This window comes from Octodon degus, unplaced genomic scaffold (assembly GCF_000260255.1).
Source record: "Octodon degus isolate 3935 unplaced genomic scaffold, OctDeg1.0 scaffold00061, whole genome shotgun sequence".
NCBI lineage: Eukaryota > Metazoa > Chordata > Mammalia > Rodentia > Octodontidae > Octodon > Octodon degus.
Window position 1 is genome coordinate 11,084,103 of NW_004524637.1, and position 25,873 is coordinate 11,109,975.

The 25,873-nt window shown below is 41.1% G+C and overlaps 1 protein-coding gene across 9 annotated transcripts in view; it reads right to left on the reverse strand.

Moving 5' to 3' along the window:
* Window positions 1-25,873, reverse strand: part of Fam135a (family with sequence similarity 135 member A) — a 113,206-nt gene that overhangs the window by 12,424 nt on the left and 74,909 nt on the right. For 7 of the 9 annotated variants that reach the window (XM_023718690.1, XM_023718692.1, XM_023718689.1 and 4 more), the window contains 6 exons: window positions 23,446-25,798; window positions 21,736-21,896; window positions 19,533-19,624; window positions 18,958-19,055; window positions 17,909-18,060; window positions 15,481-15,591 (listed from right to left, as the gene is read on the reverse strand). In XM_023718690.1, the coding sequence (XP_023574458.1) occupies window positions 15,481-15,591; window positions 17,909-18,060; window positions 18,958-19,055; window positions 19,533-19,624; window positions 21,736-21,896; window positions 23,446-25,798 (2,967 nt within the window). The remainder of the gene's footprint in view (window positions 1-15,480; window positions 15,592-17,908; window positions 18,061-18,957; window positions 19,056-19,532; window positions 19,625-21,735; window positions 21,897-23,445; window positions 25,799-25,873) is intronic. The other 2 variants (XM_004634382.2, XM_023718693.1) reach the window with 1 other exon arrangement.

Genomic DNA, 25,873 nt, shown 5'->3' on the forward strand with positions numbered 1-25,873 from the left:
CTATATGATATTTACACATGTGTGTCTGATTTATTTCACTTATGAGTATATGTTCAAGTGGCATCCACTTCAATATAAAGGCTTCGAGTTTATCATTCTTAATAGCTGAATAATACTCCATTGTGTAATAATTTTTTTTAATAAAAAGGGTAATAAATGAAAAAAAGACACAAGGACAAAAAATGTCACAGGACTGTCCTGCTACAATGCTGTATATAGTTAGATTTCTAAATTTCTGTGTAAGAATATGTAATTGTTTATTCATATTCTTTAAATATTTTTCATTTCTTAAATTTTTTTGTCTCTATGTTCTCTAGGGACTTAAAATTTTAACATATCAATACTTGATGGAAAATACCTGTTCCATGTTATGCTTAAGATGTTTGATATTCAGACAGATAGTGAGGTTAAACCCAACAGCATATGTTGTAGGGTAATAGTAAGCTTCTCTTCTGGAGGGTTAACAACCTAAATTTTCAGACCAAAAATTAGAGAAATAGAAGGATGGCGAGGACAGCCAACATTTTTACCCTAGCCTTAAAGGTCAGTGAATACTCAGGGCATAGGAGAACCTATACTATAACATCATGTAACTCAGTTGTGTCCCAAATATTCTGATCAAGGAGATTATGGGGCCACAGAGCAATGTGATTGATGATGTATAGTGTGCCTAAGGAGAGTCACATGGAGAGAAAACATTCTCTCAGGCTTTCACAGAGCAAATTGCTCAAGCAATGGCTGTGACTCATCCACATGGCTAACACTGACAAAGGATCGGCAAACTGCGGTACAGGGTTAGGATAAATCCTGAGGGTACTTGATTGACCTTATCAGATACAAAAGATACATTTCTTGTTATATAGGTCTTGCTTTACCTTGGTCTTAACCATCCAGCCGTAACGTGTAAAAACGAGGTATATAAAGTAAAGCCACATTAATACGCTGAGCTGTGAAAGGCTCAAGTCAACAACTTCTGCGGATAACCCACTACTACTGTGGACTGCTGGACTGTGTTGGATTGTTTCACTGAATTTACACACCTATAGTATTTAGATGCCAATGGAATACCCATCTCTGACAGGACTAAACAAAAAAAGGGGATACAAATGAAGGACCATTTTGTATCTGTATATACAGAATAGTTAGGATAGATACACAGCTACTTTCGCTTAATTCAATAAGAAGAAAGATTTGTACTAATAGTGTTTGGACAGGATATCATGTCTGCATCTTGTACTATGGATAACCACTAAGAAGATAACAATGTACAATGTATTAATTATTGAAACTGTCCTATTAATCAGTTTTCAAACTGTCTCGTTGTTTCTCAATAAAATAAAATAAAAAGAATTTGAAAAAAAGAAAGAAAAACTGAGGCATGAACAGCACTTTAAGGAATCACTGAGTCAAATGCTGGTGATGGTTTAAGACCTTGGTGGTCAGACACAAATGCCTGGGTGGTTATGGCCCCTTTCTCCTGCTGAAGAGTCAGGAGAGCTGTTTCCTAAGTTGTGTATTCTTACACAAGACAAATGTCTATTTAGAACAAGAGAACAATAAAGAAGCCCTGCTGTCCACAGTGTCTAAGGACAGAAATGCTGCAGAGGCAGAAAGGCCTGAGCAGGGCATCCACATGGGAGCGTCAGGGAGATGCAAGCCACACACAGCACGGCAGCAGACAGCTGCAGACCATGAACGTAGGCATGCATGCCAGCCCACTGTCGACGAGGCATCCAGCTCAGGACCTGGCACTTGCCAGGTGGGCGCTGTGCCGCGGAACTACATCCCCAGCCCAAGGAGTTAAGCCAAGAAGGAAGAGAAAAATAAAAACAACAAGTCTGTAGAATAAGCAAAAGAAATAGAAAAAACATTTGCAATTTTCAAATGCTTGGGAAAAGCTGAGATTCTGCTGCCTGTGCAGAAGGCCTGCTGTTCTTGTCAGTGTGTGTTGCTGTCAGGAAGAGAGACGGGTGTTAGTAGAACACTCAAAGGACACGTTAGATAAACCCCTGACTCCCCACCAGCTTCCTTAGATTGCCTGGAGTAATCTCTTTGTAATCCTGGCTGTGTTCAAACAGCAGAGACATTTTTTTCTTTTTTCTTTTCATTTATGTATTTGGTACAGGGTCTCACTATGCACCTTGGACTCGCAGTGATACTCCTGTTTTTAGCCTCCCCAGTGCTGGATTTCAGGTGTGCACTACCACACCTGGGCTTGGTTGCGGGCTCAGCCTGCCCCATGGGCGGGGCCAGCGTGGCATGTGGGACTTGGAATCAAACCCTGGTCCCTGTACTTGCCAAAGCAGGCGCTTAGTCTGCTGAGCTATCTTGTTGTCCTAACAGCAAAGACTTTTACTGTCAAATGCTTAGCCATTTCCCTCTTTGTGTGGGAACAGCTGAGCAGTCAGAATACATTTTCAGTTTGAGTTCTAACTTATGTAAGAAGGAATATTCTGGCCAGATGCAGGGTACAAGCCTGTCATCTTCCTCAGACTCCTGGAGCTGAGGCTCAAATTATCTTGGACTGTATAGTGAGGCCCTGATTCAGGAAATGAAGCAAAAGCAAATCCAAAAAATTATGATACATAGTATACTAGTAATATGATGATTAAAGTGATGGCAAGGGTTAGTCATGCTTAAGTTTGGTTCCAAGACTAAAGAGTTAATTATAAAGCACAGGATATGAGCAAAAATCAAAGCTCTCTGGCTGGGAAGATAGCTTGGTGCCTGCCAGTTAAGCGCAAGGTCCCAAGTTCAATCCCCAGTACCACATGCTGTGCAGGTCCCCAGATCCTGGCCACTGAAACCAAGTGTGGTGGCTCTTGCCTCTAATCCCAGCACTGGGCAGGCTGAGACAGTAGGATGACTAGGAGTCTGAGATGTGTAGCAAGACCCTGTACCAGATAAATAAATGAATAAAAGACTTAAAAAAATTTTTTTTTAAAAAACCTCAGCTCTACAGATCTGTTATTCTAAATTTTAGGTTGTGACACATGAAGATAACATTTTTTTCTTCTTTTTTAAAGTCTGGAATTGAAGATGTATCTTACTGTATTTAATCATGTTTGTCTAAATGTAGTAAGTAGTTAACAGTAGATTAAAATCTGAGCAGGTTTATTCCTGGCTTGCTGGTGCAAGAGTGTAAGCCCAGCACTCGGGAAGCTGAGGCAGGAGGGCTGTGATGAGTTTGAGGCCAGCCTGGGCTACATGTGAGTTTAAGGGCAGCCTGAATTATAGAGACCACGGATTTAATAAAACTGTCAGCATGCTTAAATAAGTATATAACTACAAATGAAGATGAAAAGACAAGGCAACAAAACACCCCTAAAACTACTCACTCAAAGCTGATCTGGAGGCATCAAGGGGGAGAAGAGCATAAGCCACACCCAAATTACTCTTGAAAGGACAGTGGGAGGTCAGACAGCATATCCAACAGGTGCTTGAGGAGATCACAGGAGATATAACTAAGTGGATAATGGCAGTGATAAGCAAATAATTCAGGAGCTTTCAGAAGACACATGGAAACACTGGCTGAGATAAGCAGAAAAATACAAAGCATGAAGGACCCCTCAGCAAGGAATTAAGAGTCTATGAAAAGTTTTCAACCAGAAGTCCAGATTAAAAATTATATTGAAAGAATGAGGCCAGTGAGACAGCTCAGTGGCCTAAAATGCCTGCTTAGGCAAGCTTAGGCAATTGCACAGGGACCACAATTTGATCCCAGGCACCACATGCTGGGCCAGCCCTGTCCCCACCCAGGGTGGCTGGGCCAGCCACAAAATAAACAAACAAACAGACACAAAATGAGTAATGACAGAATTTCAGAGTTAGTAGATGGGGATGCTTTCAAGGACCAACTATGGAAAGACACCTTAAAAGCAAAAAGATGAGTCTGGGAGTGGTAGCACATGCCTGCAATCCCAGCACTCGGGAGGCTGAGGCAGGAGGATCATGAGTTTGAGACCAACTTGGGTTACAAAGTGAGCTCAAAGCCACCTGAACTGCATAGTGAGACCCTGTCTTAAAAAAAAAAAGAAGCAAAAAGATAACAGGAAAAGATGCAACAGCTGACAAATGATGACAGGAAAAGCAATTTAAGCATAAATGGAAGAAATGGAAAATCAGAAGATAGCAGAAATGACATTTTAAAAAACAAAACCCTGTTTATAGAATAACAGAAACCCAAATACAGGGACAAAAATAAATACACAGATAAGCGAGGCATACAGAGCCCCCAGCAGCCATGAGCAACAGAGAAGCTCTCTCTGTCACATCACGAAATACCGGAAGTCCAAGCTAGGGCTAAACCTCAAAAACTGTTAGAGAAAAGCAATGGATCATTTATAAAGGTAAACCCATTAGAATAAATGAAGATTTCTCAACACAAACCTTAAAAGCCAGCAGGGATTAAAGTACTTTCAAGCCCTAAAAGATAACAACTTCTATCCAAAACTTACAAATCTTATAAAATGTTCCTTTTCCAAACTGATGGAGAACTAAGGTACTCCCACAACAAGCAGCACCTCAAGAAACTCAGTATCAAACCAGCATCGTAAAGGTCTAGAATGTTCTACAGAGATACAGCAAGGCTAACCATATCGGTAAGTCAAGCAGAATGAGTATAGCTGGTAGGATTAGCAGATAGGAAGGAAAAAAAAATCAGCAACAAGAAATTAATGCTGCAACAGGGATAACTGTCCATGTGAATGGTCTCCATTCCCCAGATCAAAATACGTGGACTGGCAGAATGAATCAAGAAATAAAACCAAACAATTATGTAGTATATAAGATTTAAGTAAATGAGAAATTTTCACATTAAAAAATCAATGGATAGCAAACAATATTCTATGAAATAGGAACCTGGAAAAAAATCAGGAATAGCTATCCTAATTTCAGACAAACTGGATTTCAGCCCAAAACTAATGAGAAGAGACAAAGAAGGTCATTATACACTAGTTAAAGAAACAATTTAATAGGGAGAGAAAGCAAGTATAAACATACGTACAGCAAACACTGATGTGTCTAACATCATAAAGCAAATACTACTGGACACAAAGAATCAGACAAACATCCACACAATTACCACGTGGAACTTCCAATATCACACGGTCACAAATAAATCAACTATACACACACAAACAAAGGATCAAAGAAATATCGGAGTTGAACCAAACCTCTGAACAAATGACTTAACATAGTCTTCCACTGACAACAGCAGAGTGTTCTCAGCAGCACACAGGACCTTCTCCAGCACAGATCACATGCCAGCCCATAAACCTTGCATAGGTACATGAAAAGGAATCAAAAGTTTTCCAAGTCTGCTACTGTAGTGCAATCATACTAGAAATCAACAGCAAAAGAAACCACAGAAACTATGCAAACACATGAAACCACAGAAACCATGCAAATTAAGCAACACCTTCTTGAATAATCAATGGGTCACAGAAGAAAAAAAGGAAGAAATCAGTTCCTACAATCAAATTATAATGCCAGTACAGACAGCGGGAGGCAGGAGACACAATGACAGCAGCTGTAAACACATCAGAAAAGCAGAGTGAGCTCAAATAAATAATGATGCACCATGAGGTCCTAGAGAAACCAAAACAATCCAGAAGCAAAGCTAGTACAAAGAAGGAAATTACAAATACCTAACTACAAAGTAATAGAAGAAAATTACAAGAAAATTGTAAGAATCAACAAATTGTTTCTGTGAAAGAATAAATAAAATAGATATTTCTTTAGCCAATCTTACGAAAAGAAGGAAGAAAACTAAATCCATGCAATTAGCAACAAAAAGGCAAAATCACAGTGGATTCTGCCGAAATCCAGATCATGGGTGACTACTTTGAGAAAGTGTAATGTAATAAAATGAAAAATTCAGAAGAAATAGGGAAATTCCTAGATGCGTATCAACTACCAAACCTGAACTAAGATACAAAAATTCTAAATAGTCTAGAGACAGTGAAATTGAAGATGCAAGAAACAAAACAAAAAATATAACAAACTCGTATAAATATAAGAAAAGCCCGCTGCCACATTCTACAAGAACTTGAGAGAAGTTCTATTTCCAGTACATGTCTAGTACAGACAGTATACTCTAGTTCACTGAAATTGAAAGGGAAGTGCTACTTGCAAAGTCATCCCTGGAAGCGAGCATTACCCTCTCGACCCCAATCCAAAAAAGACCTAACCAAAACAGAAGTACAGGACCATTCCTTTAATGAACACAAATGCAAAAATTCTCAATAAGATACTGTAAACCACGCAAAAAACAAAACAAAACAAAAAAACACCAAAAAGACCAAACATCACAACTAAGTAGGACTCATTCCAGGGATAACAAGTTCCACACAATTACCACGTGGAACTTCCAATATCACACGGTCACAAATAAATCAACTATACACACACAAACAAAGGATCAAAGAAATATCGGAGTTGAACCAAACCTCTGAACAAATGACTTAACAGAGTCATTTGCTAGGTCTACATAAGCAAATCAATAAATGTAATATGCCACATAAAAAGAAAAATCACATAATCATGTAAACAGATACAGGAAAAGCATTTGATGAAAGCCAACACCCATTCATTAATTTATAAAAAAAAAAAAAAACTTGAAGAAAAAGGTATCTTAAGCTAGTAAAAGGAATTTATGAGAAATCTACTATCCATATCACACCGAAATCTGAGAGCTTTGCTTCTAAAATCAGGAACAAGACAAGGATGTCCACTATGACAATTCTGTTCAACACAGTCCTTGTAACACTAACTACAATAATCAGACAAGAGAAAGAAGTAAATGGAAAACATACCAGAAAGAAAGAAGTCAAATTATCATTATTTGCAGATGACTTGAGCCTCTATACAGAAGACCCAAAAATTCTATCAAAAGGCTCCTAGAATTAATAGCCAAATTCAGCAATACAGCAGGATACAAAATCAATAGCATTCCCATACACTAGTAATGAACTCACCAAGAAAAAAATTGGGAAAACAATGCCATTCACAGCAGCGTCAAGAAAAACAAAATGCTTAGAAATTAACCTAACCAAGAAAGTGGAAGACCTTTACGATGAAAAAAGCAAGTGCTGTGAAAGATGAGATCAAAGACAACATCAGAAAATGCAAACATATCTCATTCTGGGTGGGCCAAACCAACACTGTAAAAATGGTCAGACTTCTAAACTGTTTCTACAGATTTAACAGAATCCCAACTAAAATACCAGCAGCACTCCTGACAGAACAAAGCAACAATCCTGAAATTCATGTGGGATCAGAAGAAATCTAGGGCAGCAAGATTCCGGGCAACGAGAAAGGCAGGAGTGAGAGCGTCTCCAAGTCACCGAGATGCACGCACAGTACGCACTGCAGCCACGCTCATGGCCTGGTGTGACAGGGCACAGCCTGTGAGCTCAGCCCCCGGCACACTCGGCTGCCCTACTGTGGACAGGAGGGCCAATACTTTTGCTGGCGCAAACAGCCTCATGAAACAGTGCGGGGGAAACTGGCTAGCCACGTGCTTAGGCTGAACCCAGGTGCTCAGCTTGTGCCTTGCACTAAACTGAACTAAAAATAGACCAAAGATCTAAATGTTAAAACAGAAACAATCTGGGGGAAGACAAATTAGGTAAAACTCTTGAAGATAACAGCAAGGATTTCCTGAACAGAAATCTAGTTGTACAAGAAATAATAGCTAAAATCAATAATATGGGATTATATTAAATTAAAAACTGTATGCACAGCACAGGAAACAACCAACAGTGAACAGACAACCTATAAAATGGGAAAAAATGTCTGCAGCTAATCCTTGAAGGACTACTATGTAGAACACATTAGAATTCAGGGCCACGGACATAGCTCAGTGACATAAGCACCTGCCTAGCAAGCACAAGGTTCTGAATTTGATCCCCTGTACCAAAAAAACCCAAAACAAACAAACAAACACACACCCAAACAAGAACTCAAAAAAAAAAAAAAATTAGCCTGCCCAATTAAAAGACCCAATCAAAAATGGGCACATGAAATGGATAGGTACTTCTCAGAACATGAAGTATAAATGGCCAATAACCATACATGAAAAAGAATGCAACTCCGCTGGCCACTAGAGAAAGGCAAAGTATAACAACACCAAGATTCCACTTTACTCGAGAAAGAACAGGTATCCCTGAGAAACCAAGCAACAGCAAATGCTGGCAAGGCTGTGGGGATAAAGGAACCCTTTGTTTTTTTCTGTATTTTAGGGAAGAGTCTATAGAGGGTCTCATTACTAGATTGGACTCAGTGATTCTCCTGTTTACAGCCTCCCAAGAGCTGGGATTACTGGCACATTCCACCACACGCAGTCTCAATCGCTCTCAGCACTCCCCAGGGGTAGGGCCGGCACAGCAGGCTGGGGATGAACCCCTGGCCCCTGTGCCTGCTCGCAGGTGCTTTAATCCGCTGAGCTATTTGACTGGGCCTAGAACCCTTTGCTGTTGGTGGCACTCCTACCTGTACAAACACTGAGGAGGTCAGTGTGGAGATTCTGCAAAAAACTGTAAGTAGAAACTCCATTCCACCCAGGCATTGCCCCTCTAGGTGTCTTCTCTAAAGAATTAGACATCTTATCGCAGCAATGCTCACACACCCACAGTACAGCAGCGCAACTCACAACGTGAGATTCTGGAAGCAGCTTGTGTGTCCATCAACAAATGAACGGGTCGAGGACATGTATTTATACACAGTGAAGCACTGCTGCACACGCTACACAAAGGATAAACGAGTCATTTCTAGGAAAATGGCAGTGTCTTTCCTTATCATCAGCAGACCCAGGAGCTTAACTATCTTGTGGTTTCTCTTACAAAAGAAACCAAAAGAGGTAATAGGAAACAGATGGATATTTAGTCTATGGAAAGGGAAACAGAGGTGCAGGTAGGAGGAGAGGGGGGGCACATCAAAGGCTGCGCGCACGCGCCACAGCACCACGAGGAGCAGGGTCACCGTGTGCTGCAAACATGTACTTAAAAAATAGATACTCAGAGGCCCAGAGATGCAGGGAGCACAAGGGAGGACAAGGGAAGGGATTCAGAAAAAGCTGTGCCGTGTACGCGCACCAAGGCCCGGGACGAATGTGCTACAAACATGTACCGATCAGAAGCAAGCAGTCAGTCTCTCTCATGTCTATTCCATCTCTGGAAAATTCTATCAATCAATCAATCAATCAATCAATCAATCAATCATCTATCTTCCCTGTATTTTCTGTTTAGTTTCTAGTTGATCTCTGGAGTATTTTCATAAGCCTTTTCAATGAAATCAAGCTTTTCTTATAATAATTAAGGTGATATAAGGTTGTACATATACAGTTCTTTTCATCATTGACTGTATAAAAAAATCAAACTTTATAAAAACTAGTAAAATCCTCCAACTAAAATAATTCAGACTTTTGCTTTACATTTTCCCTTACAATACTTCCCTATTATTATTATTCATGGTTTCTGTTTATTTGAATATGTCAGGAAGAATTTTTTTCTTTTTAGTGATAATGAAAGTGGGTCTTGGGGTCCATTTGCAAGGCTTCTGGGCAACCTTCCTCTCCCCTCCTGTCCTTTTCTCTCCCCTTCTCTTCTCCTTTCCCCTCCTGTCCTTTTCTCTCCCCCTCTCCTCTCCTTTCCCCGCCTGTCCTTCTGTCCCTTTCTCTCCCACTCTCATCTCCTCTCTTCTCCCGTCCGCTCCCCTGCTCTCCTTCACTAAACCAGGTGAGGTTAGGGCTGAGGCCCTTGCTTCCTCTAGTAGTGAACAAATGCAGGTAATGAAACCATTTTGTTGACCTCTGCAGCATCAGTAGTAATACTCCAATTTTGCTATCTGGCTCAAACCAATAATTACAATTTTATGTGATTAAATAAGATATAAATGTTTTGTGATTAAGAGACAAATTAATAGCAACGCTTTAGAATCGGGATGTGTGCACATGGAATTTAGTTCTAGAATATTTCACAGTAAAGCTTTGGTACTTCACATTTATAACCCCTGAGTAGTTTGTTTATTCATCTCAGAATGGCTTTCCCTCTTGTGTTTTAAAAATATAATCATTTGCACTGATGTCAAAGAGCTGGGAAGACCAGGTTAAACTGTACTTAGCATCTGATATTAAAGGGAAGCATATGAATTATATTTCTAATTTATCTCCAAATAATTAGAAACAAAATTATAGTGGGGCTTCGCCCTCTAGTACTATGGTGACTGCGGGTTAGACTTCCATAATTCTTCCAGTAGTTCCTGAAGTGTTGGTTTCTCAAGGTTCTGTCAGGTAACTGTGCTCCTCTCTATCCACCATATTTATTTTTAGAAACCAATACATTTCAACAGTTTCTTTGAAGACTCTCCAAGTCCTTTCTAACCCCGCCTCTTGCCCTGCCTGCCCTATACTGAGCCTGCGCACAGCCACTGGCTCCGGTGTCGCTGTCTAGGTGCGCACAGCCTGCCTGCTGCAGAGCTGTGGCTGTCCTGCCGGCCACACCTCTCTCCCCCAGCTGCCATCTTCATCAAGTTTATTTCAGCTTTTCCGTGTGTGGTGCCGGCATCCAGAGCACAGTCCACACAGGCTGCCCCACACCCTACCCCTGAAAACAGAACTATCCCACCTAGAACTCAACAGTGCTCCAGCCGAGAAACCTGAGCTTTACCAGCTGACATCCTGGCTGGCTGTGGTGGCCTGCGCCCGCAGTCCCAGCACTGGAGCCCTGTGAGATAGGCCAGCCTGGACTAGATAGCAAGACTGTCTCAAAAAACCCAAAGAACAAAGCCAAAAACAAATCTGACCGAACAATATTAAACTATTCTCATTTATTTTACATTATTTGAAATAATTTGCTTCTCAAATAATGTTGACTGGGGACAGAGGAGATAGCTCAGCAGCATAAGTGCCTTCCTGGCAAGTGCAAGGTCCTAAGTTCGATCCTTGGTAAAAAATAAACAACAACAACAACAACAAAACAATGTTGACTGGTTACCGATTCTTACCACACTTAAGGTAAACGTGTTATTTATAAATCAAAGTGATATCTACTATTACACTCTCATCTTCCAGAAAAAAAGACAATCTACGCCACAGCAGCAAGCAGGGCACTTCTTTAATCACTACACTGGGTCAGGATTCAGCAGCTGCTCAAGGGACTCTGAGCAAATGCTTCTGGCAGACCCTAACTGACAACTTGGTTCTGAAGTTCCACTTAGGGACAGCTGGCCACCTGGCTACACCGAGCCCTGATCCTGGGATGCAAGGGTCCAGGAGTCCCTTGGTGCTCTCAGAACCCTGCCTACTTAGCACTGGTGTCCCTAGCTGCTCTCTGTAACTCTACATCCTTCATTTTCTCTATCTTGATACTCATTACTCTTCTCCTTCTTTTTTTTTGGGCACCAACAATCCAACTCAAGACCTTGTACTTACCAGGCAGGTAGCTGAGCCACTGAACTATATCCCAGGCCCTTTACCTTGATGTTCAATGCTGATATTAACATCTACGTTGTAAGAGTTACAATACTCTGTCATCAGATTGCAGAATGTCTGTGTGTATGAAAATTCTCTGTAAGCCAGGTACAGCAGCATATGCATGCCTGTCATGCCAGAGACTTGGGGACTGGCAGGCAGGAAAATTATAAATTTGAGGCCAGCCTGGGCAACTCAGTAAGAGCCTGTCTCAAAAATTAACAAAAAAAGAAAAAAAGAAAAATTAACAAAAAAGGTCTAGAAGTGCAGAGCACCTGTCTAGCATGTGTAGTACTCCTCCCACTAAACCGTTACAAGAATTTACTTAATGTTTATGGTAATGCCTTCATCCAAAAGATACTTTCCTTTTAAAGTAACATCTTGTAACTCTTCAGAGCTACCATGTGTATCAACATAAAATGAAAAAAGTGGTATCATACCTAATAAATATATTTTTTAAATAAAAAAATAGAATTTGTTTTAGAAAACATGCAAATTAAGTCTTTAAGACACTTCCTTCATTTAATAACGAGTGACTTTCAATCAAGGACAGCTATAATCTTGCAGAGAAAAAGACTGCTTCAAAAGGCAGGCTCTAAGGTGTTCGATAATAACAATAAGCTTGTCTTCTGGATGGTTAACAACCTAAGTTTGCAGACCAAAACTAGAGAAAAAGGAGGGCTACAAGGAAAGCCAACATTTGGGCCCTAGCCTTCCAAGGTCAATTAAAACTCAGGACATACGAGAACTTGTACTATAACGTCATGTAACTCGGTAGTGTCCCAAATTTTCTGATCAAGGAGATTATGGGGCCAAAGAAGAAAGTGATCGATGATGTGGAGTGTGCCTGGGGAGAGTCACATGGAGAGAAAACATTCTCTCAGGCTTTCACAGAGAGCACACTGGCCAAGCAATGGCCATGACTCATCCACATGGCTGACACTGACAAAGGATCTACAATCTGAGGTACAGGATCTCAGGATAAATTCTGAGGGGATTTCACTGACCTTATCAGACCCAAAAGCTACAACTCTTGTTGCATAGGTCCTGCTTTACCTTGGTCTTAACCATCCAGTAGAAAAGTATAAAAACGAAGTATAAGAAGTAAAGCCATGTTGTTATGTTGAGCTGTGGGGGACTGAGGTCAACAATTTCTGACATTGCCAGTTAAGTGGAAGACCCAATACTATTATGGGCTACTGGACTCTTTTAGAATATTTTGCTGAGTTTACACACCTATAATATTCAAATAACGGAACTTAACAAAAAAAGGGTATACAGATGAATGTCCTTTTTGTATCTGTGTATTCAGGGTGGTTAGGATAGATATATAGTTACATTCTGTTAATGAACAGAATGATTTGTTCTAATGGTGTTTGTAAATAGGATGTCGAGTCCTTATCTTGTACAGCAATTAACCACTAAGAAGAATGTATACAGTGTGTTAATTATTGAAACTGTCCTACCGATTTGATTTGAAACTGTCTCATTGCTATTTGTTTATCAATAAAATTATGGCAAAAAAAAAAAAGGGGGCAGGCTCACAGCTAGGGCCTTTCCTTACATAAAAAGGGGGAAAAGGTTGAATTTTGATTCAGACAGGTATTTTAAGGCTTTCCAAGGGAACGGGAAATCAGCTGTTCAGGAGAAACTGAATTAATAATCAGAACGGGGCAACCACAACTTTGTAGATTTTTGCTTGTCTGTTCTTAAGACAGGGTCTCACTATGTAGCTCAGGTTGGCCTTCAACTCATAGTTCCTGCCTCAGCCCGAAAGGCTCAGGTATGCGCCTGCAGGCCCAGGGTACCACGTTAGGAGAATAAAATAGAGAGCAAGGACTGCCTCTGATTATTTTAAGATGCTTGAAAAGGGTACATTAAGTAAATCGGTTATGCATTCTTTCCTGTTTATTTTGTCCTAATTAGTTTCTGGCGTGCACCTACACATTTTACGTTCTACGTGCTATGCTAGTACAACAATTTTCTAGAAACTTTCACACAACTGACTACTCAAAAAAAACCCCATAAAATGAGGGAAAAAATCATTTTTCTAAAGACTTAAACTTACTACAATTTTTAAAAATCACCTGATAAAAATTACTGATATTTAAAACTGAAATTAGAAGTAGCTTGTACTGTTTTGGAAATCCATAGTCCAGAGCTGGCTCAGCACGACATGGCTCACCGACACCACGCCTGGCTCCACGGCCTCAGGCTGGCCACACCAGCTGCTGGGTCTGAGGCTCCCCTTCACTGTGCAGGCAGTGCTCCTTGCTGAGGGCTGCCTGAGGAGCCAGTGCGTGAGGACCTGCCCTGTGTGCGTGGGCTCCTGCATCTACAGGTGCCCTTCTCAGGCTGACACAGACACTGGGGGAGGGCTCCTGCCACATTGCGCAGGGTCCTGGAATCCCCCCGCTGGGCTCCCCCTCCAGCTTCCCAGGACAGGGATTACAGCAGCAGCAAGTGCAGTCTATCCAAGCAGGTATTCCGGTTCAGTGTGGCCCTTTCCCTACCGCCTAACCCTAAGCTGCACACAATGGTTCTAGTTTATATCATTAGTCTTCCTCATGCGAGAACTATATATACACTGTGTCTGATTTTTATCTACCTCACAATGGGATATCTGGACTGAAAAAATATAGTAAAGATAAGTCATCAATTTATTCATCAGTGCACTGGATATATATGCTGAATGTCTATTAGGAAGGACCACATTAAATATTAAATACGTACGAGAGAAACGGGAAAGAGGTGACACAACAGAGCCTACTTAAGGAAAGGACGTTAAGAAATATAAATGTGGGCCAGGGATTTAGCTCAGCAGCACAGTAGGCACTGGGAAGCCCAAGGCCCTGAGTTTGATTCCTGATAACAAAAAGCAAAAGAAATATGACTGCCATGGGAGGGAAAGCGGATAAAAAAAAGATTTAAGACAGCTTTTTGTACATACTGTCAACTCTCCATGACACATGTAATCATGATGTACTGCAACATGTACTAAACCCACAGAATAGCTAGAAAAGAGGATAGTGTGCTCAGCTTTGGACACACTCATCTGTTACAGAGAGACACCCAGCAGGCAAATGAGGACTGAAATTCACTACTGAGGTAAGTCATGGAGACAAAGGTTTGGAACCGAAAAGCTGTTGTAGTAGGTGATATTTGAGTTTAATTTTAGGACCCGAAGAACCTAATTCAAAAAAGGATAACTCAATGAGCAGGACTGGGGGCAGAAGACACATGGGTGAAAGTGTGGGGTTTTGGATTGGGGGCTGGACAGACAGAAGCGTGCCAAGCGGGGAGGAAGGCACACAGCAAGCCTTCGGGACCCAGGCAGCGCCGACCCCTCACACCCTGACGGGATGTGAGCTTCATCCCAAGCGCTGCAGAACAACGCGGGGGCTAGGGACAGGCCCGGTGTGCTCGGCCTTCAGCTCTAGGAGATCATCTTAGCTAAGGAGGAAATGAGAGTGGGCGGAAGGGGCCGACAGGAGGCAGGCAGCTAGGCGGGAGGACTAGGCAGCAACGGTAACGAGATTCAGGTTAACCTAAGGCAGTGCTACTCGGGCTCAATCTTCCTAGACTTGGTAACTTAGGAGATATGGGAAGAAGAATCTCAAATAACCTCTAAGTTCCAGTCACTTAAAGAATTTGTCAGAAATCTGTGAAATAGAAAGGCATGAAAATGTAGTTTACTAAGAATTGGGAATTGGGCTATGACATGCAAAAGCCTTGTTAAAAAATACGAACTAACATAAGTGGTATTGGTAACAGCTGCTAAAATCCTTAGGCTCATTTACAAGTAGCTAAGATAAATACAATCATAAAAAAATAAAAAAACTGCTCTTCAACTGCTTAGCCTCAGTCTTGAGCCTGCTACTTCACTGCTATGAAATTACAGGCAAATAGTAACTGTTTAATCACCAGAAAGACATAGTGTTGGTTTAACTGCTAATGGTTTTACAGAAGTTTTCACGTGCATATTTTCCAAGCGGTCAATAGATACTCACCTGCTTTATTACTAAGCTTATATAAAAATGTCTGGCGAGGGTCTGAGTGATCTCGACACGTCAGCTGCAGAAGGGAGCCTGACTTTTTCCATTTCTGCATAAACCAGAGACCTAGAGATTATACGGAAGAGGTGAGCACAGATGGAAATACAGAGCAACATACGCAGCAAGTTTATTATTTCTGTATTTCACTTCAAAAATGACACCTCTCAAATTAACATTTTCTTGGCTGATACAAATTTGCAAAATATCTGCCACTTTTTGGGAACAAACCCAAACGTACATGCAGATGCGCTGGTTAACTAGGGCGCGGGGTGGCTGACAGAGAGCTCACCGCTTCTCTCACACTGAGGGAAGAGCAGCGTGTGCCTGACGAGCGGCTCCGGCCACGTGCACCTACAGGGGAGCTGTACTCGCCGAAGGCACAAGCGGCACACAGGCGCGTCGGACACCAGATGAGCCCCAAAGCCTGAGCTCCGGGGTGCAGGCTGCGGGCCATGCCCCTGCAGCTCTGTGGGCTAATACAGAAGACCGACTCTTCGGTTGGAAAATGGGCAGCAGGCAAGTATCATTTAAGTTTCATTTTTAACTGTACATCTTTGTATAATCAATAACATATAATTACACATCCTTCCCCTATAGAAATTAAATAAAATCTCAATCATTTTCGATTTTTTTTTTTTTTGCGGAACCGGGGATTGAACTCAGATCCTTGTGCTTGCCAGGGAAGCGCTTATTCCACTGGGCCATCTTCCCGGCCCCTTGAATTGTTTTTTTAAGATTGTGGAATATTCACACTCTTTGCTTCTACAATTAAGACAAAAGAGGAAAAAAGGGAAGTCTTTTTTTTCTAAATAATACAAAATGGTAAAAAGAAACATTAGAAATGATACAAAATTTCATTAAACTTCAACTGACTAAATCCCACAGTTGTAAGTGCACTTGAGAAAAAGCTCAGCGAAGAAATTCAAAGAACTGAGCACAGCCTGTCCATGGTGATGCTGTTTCAGTTCATGATTTCACTTTCATCAGGTTCTCTTTTTGTAACTACTAACAGAAAGGGCTGTGCTTTGAAATTACCAATTTGAAATGGGATACAACGGAAATAGATAAGGTATTCAATAAAAGAGGGAGAAAAGGAAATAGAAGTAAGAGCATAAAGAATTAAAGGAAGAGCCACGCGTGCTGGTGCACACCTGTAATCCCAGCACTCTGAGGCTGGGGCAGGATCAACCTGAGTTCTAGGCCAGCCTGGGCTACACAGGGAGTTCAAGGACAGGCCTCAACTACATAGGGAGACCCTGTCTGTCTGTCTGTCTGTCTGTCTGTCTGTCCGTCAGTCCGTCTGTCTGTCCGTGTGTGTGTTTGTGTGTCTGTGTGTATGTGTCTCTCTCTCACACACACACACACACACACACACACACACAAGAATTATCGAAAGAGACAAATTAATTTACTCACAATGGTAACCAATCAACGAACTTATAAACTATTAAAAATCTAAGAGAAAAACCAAACCAAGTCCCAGCCAAATCCAGTGCTAGACTTTTTTCTCAGTGAGACTATTTAAACTAACTAAAATTAATTTAACTTCTTCAGAGAGTCTCAATTTCTTCTATTTTCTTGCTCTTTAACTGCTAATCCAGCCAACATAAAAAGCTAACATTCTAGATAAAATGTTTTAGAACTTTATAGCATATTAAATATACCTATTATCTGTTTAAAAAACAGCATGGCAAACTATAAGATAAATAGGCACTGAAAGTATCTGCAGTCTCATGGAACAGGTAACCTGCTCTTGCGCAGTCTGAGTGGTACTGGGGACTCAGCCCAGCCTGGACGAGCTAGGCAAGAGCTCCAGTGCTGGGCTTCAGCCTCAGCACCCCCTACACCCTTGTCTTCTTTCTGAGGGACTAAGATTGATCCCAGAGCCTTTGGCCAGAGCTATATCCACTGCCTTTTAACATTTTTGGGTGGGCTCTTGCTAAATTGCCAAGGTTGGGCTTGAATTTGTGATCCTACTGTCTGAGACTCCTGGAGTGCTGGGATTATAGGCCCTTCCACTGTACCTTCTCCCGAGTCTTTTTTGTTTTATTTGTGAATCAGGGGTGTTAAAAAATCGCCCAGGTGGGCCTCTGACTTGTAATCCTCCTGCCTCAGCCTCCCAAGCAGCAGGGATTGATCTAAGCCCTGCATCACCTGCCCTTGAGATGTCTGACACTGCCTCCTCAGTAGGAGACTATTTCCTGAAATGAATTTTATCAGCATACTTCATGTACATAACAAAATACAAAATAACCTACATGTTTTGTTTCATGACACCCAATCATGTGGCAAACTGACTTTAAAATAAGCATCATTTATACTGGACTTAAACCTGTTTCTTGCCTATGTCGTATTTTTAACACAGAACAATAAAAGCTTTTACCTGTGTTAACAAGAGTACTGCTATTGTAGAGTGTACCCAGGTGAGGTCCAGAGAGAGACAGGAAGGTATGAAGTCTGTTGAGGTAATATTTAAACCTCGGCCTCGTAAGCACAGAACGGATTATTAAATTGCCCAATGAATGTCCAATGAAGCTTTAAGAGAAAAAAGATATTTCTCCCATAGTATTGCTTTTAAAAACAAAAAACTTGATACTTTACACAGACATAAACTATTAAGAATCTAAACTTTTCTAGTAGTTTTAAAATTGTAGTTTTATACTTTAAATAGTATAAGAACATTTTAAAGAACGAAATAGAAGATTTCCATTAATACTTTAAATGCTTATATTTACCACAAAATTTTTACACATTACTGTCTAACTGTGTAGATGTAAATACATTTTTAAAAATTATGAATTATAGATTTTCTTCCTAAAGCACAAAAATAAATTTATTGTTACCATTATTTCAGAAAAAATTATTTGTACTTAGAAATGAAACTGTACTAACAGGGCCCCCACTTGGGACCCCTCTGTCTCTGACAGAAGCTTTCCTTCTAGATTCTGCTCTTAAAACAAAATTGTACTCATAAAGGATGAGCTATCTTACACTCTGGTCCAGACTTCGAATCTGAAAAGGAGAAAAAATTTTGTAATTCGTACATAGCGTTGCACGTACTGATGTGGGACAACGACAATGACACAGTGAGTAACGATCACATCAGTAGTCAGCATGTCCGTCTCCTCAAACACCTACGAGCTCTCTGTGTGGGGAAGCTTTGAGCAGTCCAGACTGGTGAGCCTGCCAGGCCAGGGGAGACGCACCATCTCTCAGCCGCCTCCTGGGCCTCACGGACCCCCTCTGCTGGGACGCTGCCCTCGTGAAGGCACGGAGGGCACTGCGCTTCACAGCTTTCAAGTTCTTTCTTTTCTCTTTAAGTTAATTCAGGCTACACTTTCCTGTATTTCAGGTTAGGATAACACAACCATGAACTGTTTAGGTTCTCTGTAATTCACAGAAATATAAAAATAAATTGTGTAAATAAGTTACCTTATTTTTGAGACCGTTAGACTATATATCTGAATATACTGTATGATCTCATCCAAAAGGCGATCAGTCATGCTATCAAAATCTGCAAAAGTGTCATTCTAAATAAAATAAAAAGATGAATTTTGTGTTACAGCATGTTTAACTAGAGAGAAAGTAACTGAAAATAAATATTTAATTTAGTTACTGAAAATGTTTGTCCAATGTTTCTTAGCCAAGTCAATGAATGTGATATGCATCACACTGAAGTGAGCAGAAAGAGCACATTTCTAGGGAAAGTTCACTATTTCACACTGAAAAGCACAGTATATAGACCTGCTGCATTTAGTTGCACAGCCTGCTTTCAGTATTAAGCTTAATTAATGAAATAGTTACATAAAATGAAATTCTCAGTCCATATGTGAAGGTAACAAGGCAAAATGTAAATCATATATTTAATGTAAATATGCTCTGATGTTAAATTTCAGAGCTCAGAAAAATGATCTCTAATGCCACAAGCACTTTGCAGTTTGAGCAAGCATTTATGAAAAAGCTGGTACAAAAGTGGTTGCTTTCACTAAAATGCTGCAATATTGTACCTGATTTCTCTCCGACATAAGAAAATCAATTCTTCCTCCAGGCAGTCCAAGTTCAATGTAAGTTTTTACTAGTCGGAGATCTGCACTGTTACCTAGAAAATTTTTAAAAAATGAAGTTAGCTAGGGAGATAGTTCAGTGCTTAAGTGCCTGCCTGCAAGCACAAGGTCCTGAATACGATCCCCAGTACCAAAAACAAACAAACAAACAAACAAACAAAGAAACAAACACCACCAAACCAAAATCGATGTTAAAGAATGAAATAAAGTACTATGAAAGGAACGAAGTGCACCACCATGCATCATTACAACTTTTAGAGAAAAATCTATGGTCTATGCTCCATGTCATTTTTGATCAGATAATGTACTCTGAAAAACAGAATTCTCAATTTTTATGCCAAAACTGAATTCTACAACCACAGAGCGTCTTTTAACAGTTTCTCTTAAGATGCTTCAGTCACGATGATGGCTCCGCTTTTCCACGTGAGCGTGTATTACTTTACAAACTGTGAGCACATCACTTTGGTGGAACTGACTCTTACTGTCCTCACTACTGCAAGTGGCCACATTTGTAGGCATTTTTTGAGACAGGGTCGGTCTTTCTATGTAGCTCAAGCTGGTGTTGAACTCACTCTGAGGTTCAGGCTGGCCTTGAGCTTGTGTCAATCCTCCTGCCTCAGCCTCCTGACTGCTGGGATAACAGGCATGCACTACCAACCCCAGCTCAAAGGTGGTCACTGAACCAACCTGGAGAGCGTTTTGGGTTTACTGTGTTGACTTTCCTTTGATGGTAATGGTACAGACTGAAGAAATACAAACATATTTAAATACCTGAAACAGCTCAATATTTATTAACTCAAAAGATGTCTATACATGTTAATAATAAAGATATATGAATATAAATATTGTCTTTAAAAATTAGTGTATTAGCTGGGCATGGTGGCATATGCTCATAATCTCAGTACTTCATTCCTGTAATCTCAGCACTAGGAAGGCTGAGTTCCAGACCAGCCTGGGCTACAAACTGAGCTCAAGGGCACCTTTAACTGCATTTCGAGACACTACCTCAAAAAGACAAAAAAGGGGCCATCTAGATAGTTCAGTGGATTAAAATGCCTGGTTAGGCAGACCCAGGGACTGGGTCTGATCCCCAGTGTGCCATGCCAGACCTGCCCCTGGGGCACGCTGAGACTGGGTGTGGTGGTGCTCGACTATAATCCCAAATGCTTGGGAGGCTGAAAACAAGAGAATCACAAGTCCAATCTGTGCAGTGAGGCTCTGTAGACCCTGTACTAAATACATTAAAAAAGAAAAAAGACAAAAAAGTTTGTTTTTCATCCACTAGTAATATAAATGTCATTATCAAAGATAACTGTTTCTACTCTGATATTAAAAGGCAGACCTCTAGTATTTCACTATTAATTTTTATGTGACCCGAAAATACAGATGTTTAAACACAACAGTGAGCCAGAGGACTGGCGAGATAGCTTAGCAGACTAAGCACCTGCTTAGGCAAGTGCAGGGACCAGGGTTCGATCCCTAGCACTACATGCCGTGCTGGCCTCGCCCCCAGGCTGGGTGTGGTGGTGCACACCTGTAATCCCAGCACTGCGGAGGCTGAAAACAGGAGGATCACTATGAATGCAGCTATGTAGCGAGACCTTGTATCAAGTACATTAAAAACCCCAAGCCCAGGAAGCCCAGTTAGCTGGTACAGAAACACAGTAAAACTCTGTTAGTCTAGAAATGTTTCACTTCTTCTAAGTTTCTAATCATAACAACACAACATAAAACAAAACTGCTAAATAATCAATAGCTGTCAAAAAGCCATGGAATGAAAGCCAGTAATTCAGAGTTTAATGGATACCTTCACAAACAACTTTAACGTCTCAGAATATTGATTTTTATAATTCATAAGGCTTAAGCAGCTAGCTGCTATAACCAGGAAGACTTAAGAGGACATGATTACTGTGAGGTGATGATTGGTAACAGTAAGAAAGAAAACTAAATGAAATAAAATGTTGGCATGTGTGTGTCAGTTAAAAAGAAAATCTAACTTATGCATATTTCAGCTTTGCAACAGCTTTAATATTAAGTTATGTAGTTAAAGTATTTTTAGTTCAAAAGCTGAAGAAAACTAAGTGAGCTCTACTAGGAGCAGCAAATACACCGAGTGGCCGTGGCCACGTCGACGGGCACCACCCACCATCCAGCCCGTGCACACAGACAACGAGGTGCACGCCGTCTCCAGGGGCATCCTCCTCTTCCACGCTGAAGTAGGGCACCGAGGACGCCAGCACAGGAAGGTCACTGTACATAAACCCGGGCAGCCTGAGCTGCTTCAGTTCTTCTTTTGCCTGAAGAAAGCTAAAGTAAAACATTATAAAGATACTCTTTACGAAGGATTGTACTCAACATTACAACCAAAGACACCTCTTGAATTTATAAAAAAGTAAAGGAAGAAACATAATGGTATTTGGTTTGGAAATCAGGAGAATAAGTATGTGGATGTCTCCAAAATGACATAAGGTCAGAGGGTCATTTTCTTTGCTATTATTTACTATACATGCTAGTAAAATATGATAAAAGTACTGAGCCTGAAATCATTTAAAATACTCATTTAAACTCGAAATCAAATCATAAAATATTAGGATGATGTTTTTTGTAATACTCAATATTGCATGTAGACAAAATCTGGGAGAGGTACATAAAAAAGATAAATCTTAAATTTATCATGTAATCAGATTTTGTAACCAAAAGTGAGAATGGTAGTTACTTATTAGTTTAGGGTATTACTTTTCTCTAAAATTGCCAATAAGAAGGAGCAGAACCAAAACAAACACTGGACTAAGTTTAATTGGTAACATACTCATTTGAAATGACTCACAAATCGAATCAATTTCAGGACTCCAAAGATCAAAATGATTAACTATTAACACTATAATTTGGACTGATAAAAAGCACAACTTAAAGGTGCTAAAGAACAGTAAAGTGTGTCTGACGCAAGGTCCACAGGGCGAATGCGTGGCTCGTGGGGACCGCAAGCTGTCTGTCACGAAAGTGCGGGCAGGCTTGCCATGACTAGGTGGAGACATAAACCTTTGCTTTCTGACATTCAGTGTAAGGTGCTAGGCAGGCAGCACACTCCTTAGTCTGAGACCCTGTCTCAAAAAGACATTAAAAAAAGTAAAACAAAAAAAAAAGCTTTGGTCTGTTGCTGTTAGGTACTGTTTGCTCACTGATTTCTAGCTTTAGGGTCTGGATATCCTTATGTATAAATCAGAATAATCTATAAATTGAAAACATCTACTGTGCACAGGCCTTACCTTCATTCACCGCAGAAATTAGGCCTGTCTTGGATAAAGCAGTAGAATATTGAGAACCAGTGTGCGCCAACAAATCTATTCCGTCTCCTGATTTTCTGGGATATTTTACTGGCCTATGAAGTCTCAATTCTTGAAACCACAAGCTTCGCTGAAGCAATACAGGCCTCGTAGGTTAAACTGATTTCTTCTAACTTGTTATTTATCTATTATTGTCCTTATTTCTTAAATATACTCATGAAACCTAGCTTTTTTTCCCTGGGGTTTAATGGAGGAGAAATGAAATACTGATATAAAAAGGGGTTTAACTTTATTGTGCCATAGTTATATAATTACCAATGGGACAATCATAGCAGGCATACTCGGTCTGCGGAATGGGATAATCACATGCACTTGAACTGAGCCCAAAGACTGAGAAGCGACTGGGACAATCACGTGGAAACTACAGGTGTGTGTCCAAGGCAGAACGTGCACCTTTTAGATTATCAGAGGAGCACAGTTTGCACTACAGAACTAGAGAACAGACGGTCAGCCACTGCTCCTGATGCCCCACATACAGTCAGTAGCACACACGACTGAGCTTCGTTACTTACGCTTGTACTTGAGGTTTCGGCGAATTCTCATACCAGGAAGTCAAGGAAGTGAAGATGTGAGAAGCGCTGCTTGGTTGCTTTGTAATTGCATCAACTTTACTTTTGGAAGAATACTTCATATAAGGAGGCTCTCGCGGTGCAGACGGGAAAGACAGACACCCAGAAGCACACACAGTAGGCATATTGAGGCCATCTTGCAAGTAGTCACTCTTCAACTTCTCTGACTTGGTGAGCCCGGCTTCTGCCAGTGGGTCTCTGCTGGTGTAGGGAGTGCTTCCTGTCCCGCCCAAGGCCGGGCAATCTGTTTCTTCATAATACCCATTCTGAACCATTTGTTGATCCTGTTCTTCCTCCTCATCCTCATCTTCCTGCTCCTTTTGAAGATTACTAATTCCTCTTTCACCAGGTTCCTTCTGAGGGCTAACTGACTTGTCAGAGCTAACATCGCATGCACTAGAGATATCGGTCAGGCTCTGAGCTCCAAAGTAGTTTTCCACAAGCCCCTGTTCTACCACATCAGTACTGGCTGAAAAAGGGTCACTTGTATCCACGTGAGTTTCACTGTCAACCTCGGGGGCTTCTGAATATACCTCTTTGAGAAGTAATGGGTCACTGCTTTTTCTTTCCACAGTTCTAGCTTCACTGACTTCAGCGTTAGTAGAAACAGAACCTGAAACAACACAAGGAGTGCCTAAACAAATCAGTTTTGGGTTTAACACTGCTATGCTTGCAGACTTAGGAGATTTATCAGGACTCTGGGAGCCTTTACAAGTAGGGTCCAAGTTAGGCTTGGAGTAGCAACTACTTTCCACATCACTGGAAGTGCCTTTATCTGAAAACACAAGTTGTAAAGGGTCTTTAGTGCTTGAACTGAAGGAATGTATTGCTGAAGTTTCGCTGTCTAAATGCTCTGAAAATACAACACTCTGCTGTTGCAAAATGATGCTTGATTTCTTAGTCTCATCACATTTTGGCAAATCAACTATTCCTAGATTTAATACAGTGCTGCTATCGCTTGGCTGGCATTCAGGTACCACAGACTTCTTAGAACCGTCCACAGGTGACAGCTCATCATCAGAAGGGAGAGAGTTTATCGATGTCAAAGACGACTGTATTTCACTTAAAGCACTGGTACTCTCTGTGCAATGGCTTCCCAGTGAAAATTTTACATTACAATCAGGCTTCATGAAAAAATGAGGAAGTAATCTCTCATTACTGAAAGGACTCTGTCCTTGTGTGGCTTCCAAGACTATATCAAGGTTTGGATGTGCTGCAGAAGAACTTGGTTCACTTTCCACACCTGAATCCGAAAATCTGGACGAGGCAGACGTGACACCCGTATCTGGTAACTTAATTGCATCTCCACTTACTACAACGTGATATTCTTTTGTAGAAGGGGCAGATAGATTACTTCTTAATTTTGCTAGTGATTCTCCAATGAAATGACACTTTCCTTCATGCAAAGCCTCCTTTTCCAGTGCTGCTTCTGTAGACTTAGATTTGCCATTGGAGTGCAAGCACTCAGGGCTGGGCAGGAGGCTGTCCACTGCCGCTGCATCGTGGCTGAGCTCAGCCCACGGCCCCATTGGAACAGTTACTTCCGCTCCACTGAGAGGACTGTCACCACTGGGCTTGCCTTCACTGGCTCGAGCTGCCGAAGATGGGGCTGCCTGACGGTCAAGGCAATCGTCTGACGGACTTCTGGGTGCCAGACTGTGATCCTGGTGTGCACTGTCACTACCATCCAGGGAGATACCAACTTTACCTGAAATGGACAAATTTGCACAAAGATTTAGGCTGCCAGAGTTCAAAGGATCAAACTGGTCTGGCTGTGCTTTTTCAGTACCTGGAGGCTTTTGTTCAGTTCTCTCTGTGTTAGCTGGCAAATAGCTAGCTTCCTCGGGACTTGGCTGTCTGATGGAGGTCTCTGGGTCACGGTTATATCCACATATGGTGGGATCCAGACCTTCCTTCTGACTACGCAAAGAACTGCCTTCAGGGCACCTAGTGAGGTCACGTGATGCTGTACTTTTCAAACACTTGTAGCCTACTAAGACCACAGAATCCTTAGAGTTCTGCTTTATTAATTTTTTTGGGTTTTCTGGTTTCATTGTTTTCATGAGCTTAGCAACCTTAACCTTGGATTTATTGGATTCTTCATTCTTTCCTTTTAGAGGCTTTGTTAGCTGCTTTTCACCTTCTGTGTACCAAACACTGGAGGCACCAGCAGGTCTGACCTTCAACTCTGGGCTAGAAAGTCCTGCTACAGAGCTCTCTTCAGGCTCAGATTTATCCATTCTACTGGACTCTGACTTCTGGAGACTCTGAATTCCCGTCCAGGGTGCATCTACGTCTTTCATCCAAAGAAAAAAAGATTCAGGTTTAAAACAAGCATAAGAACTCACATCATTAAGATTACTCTTCTAAT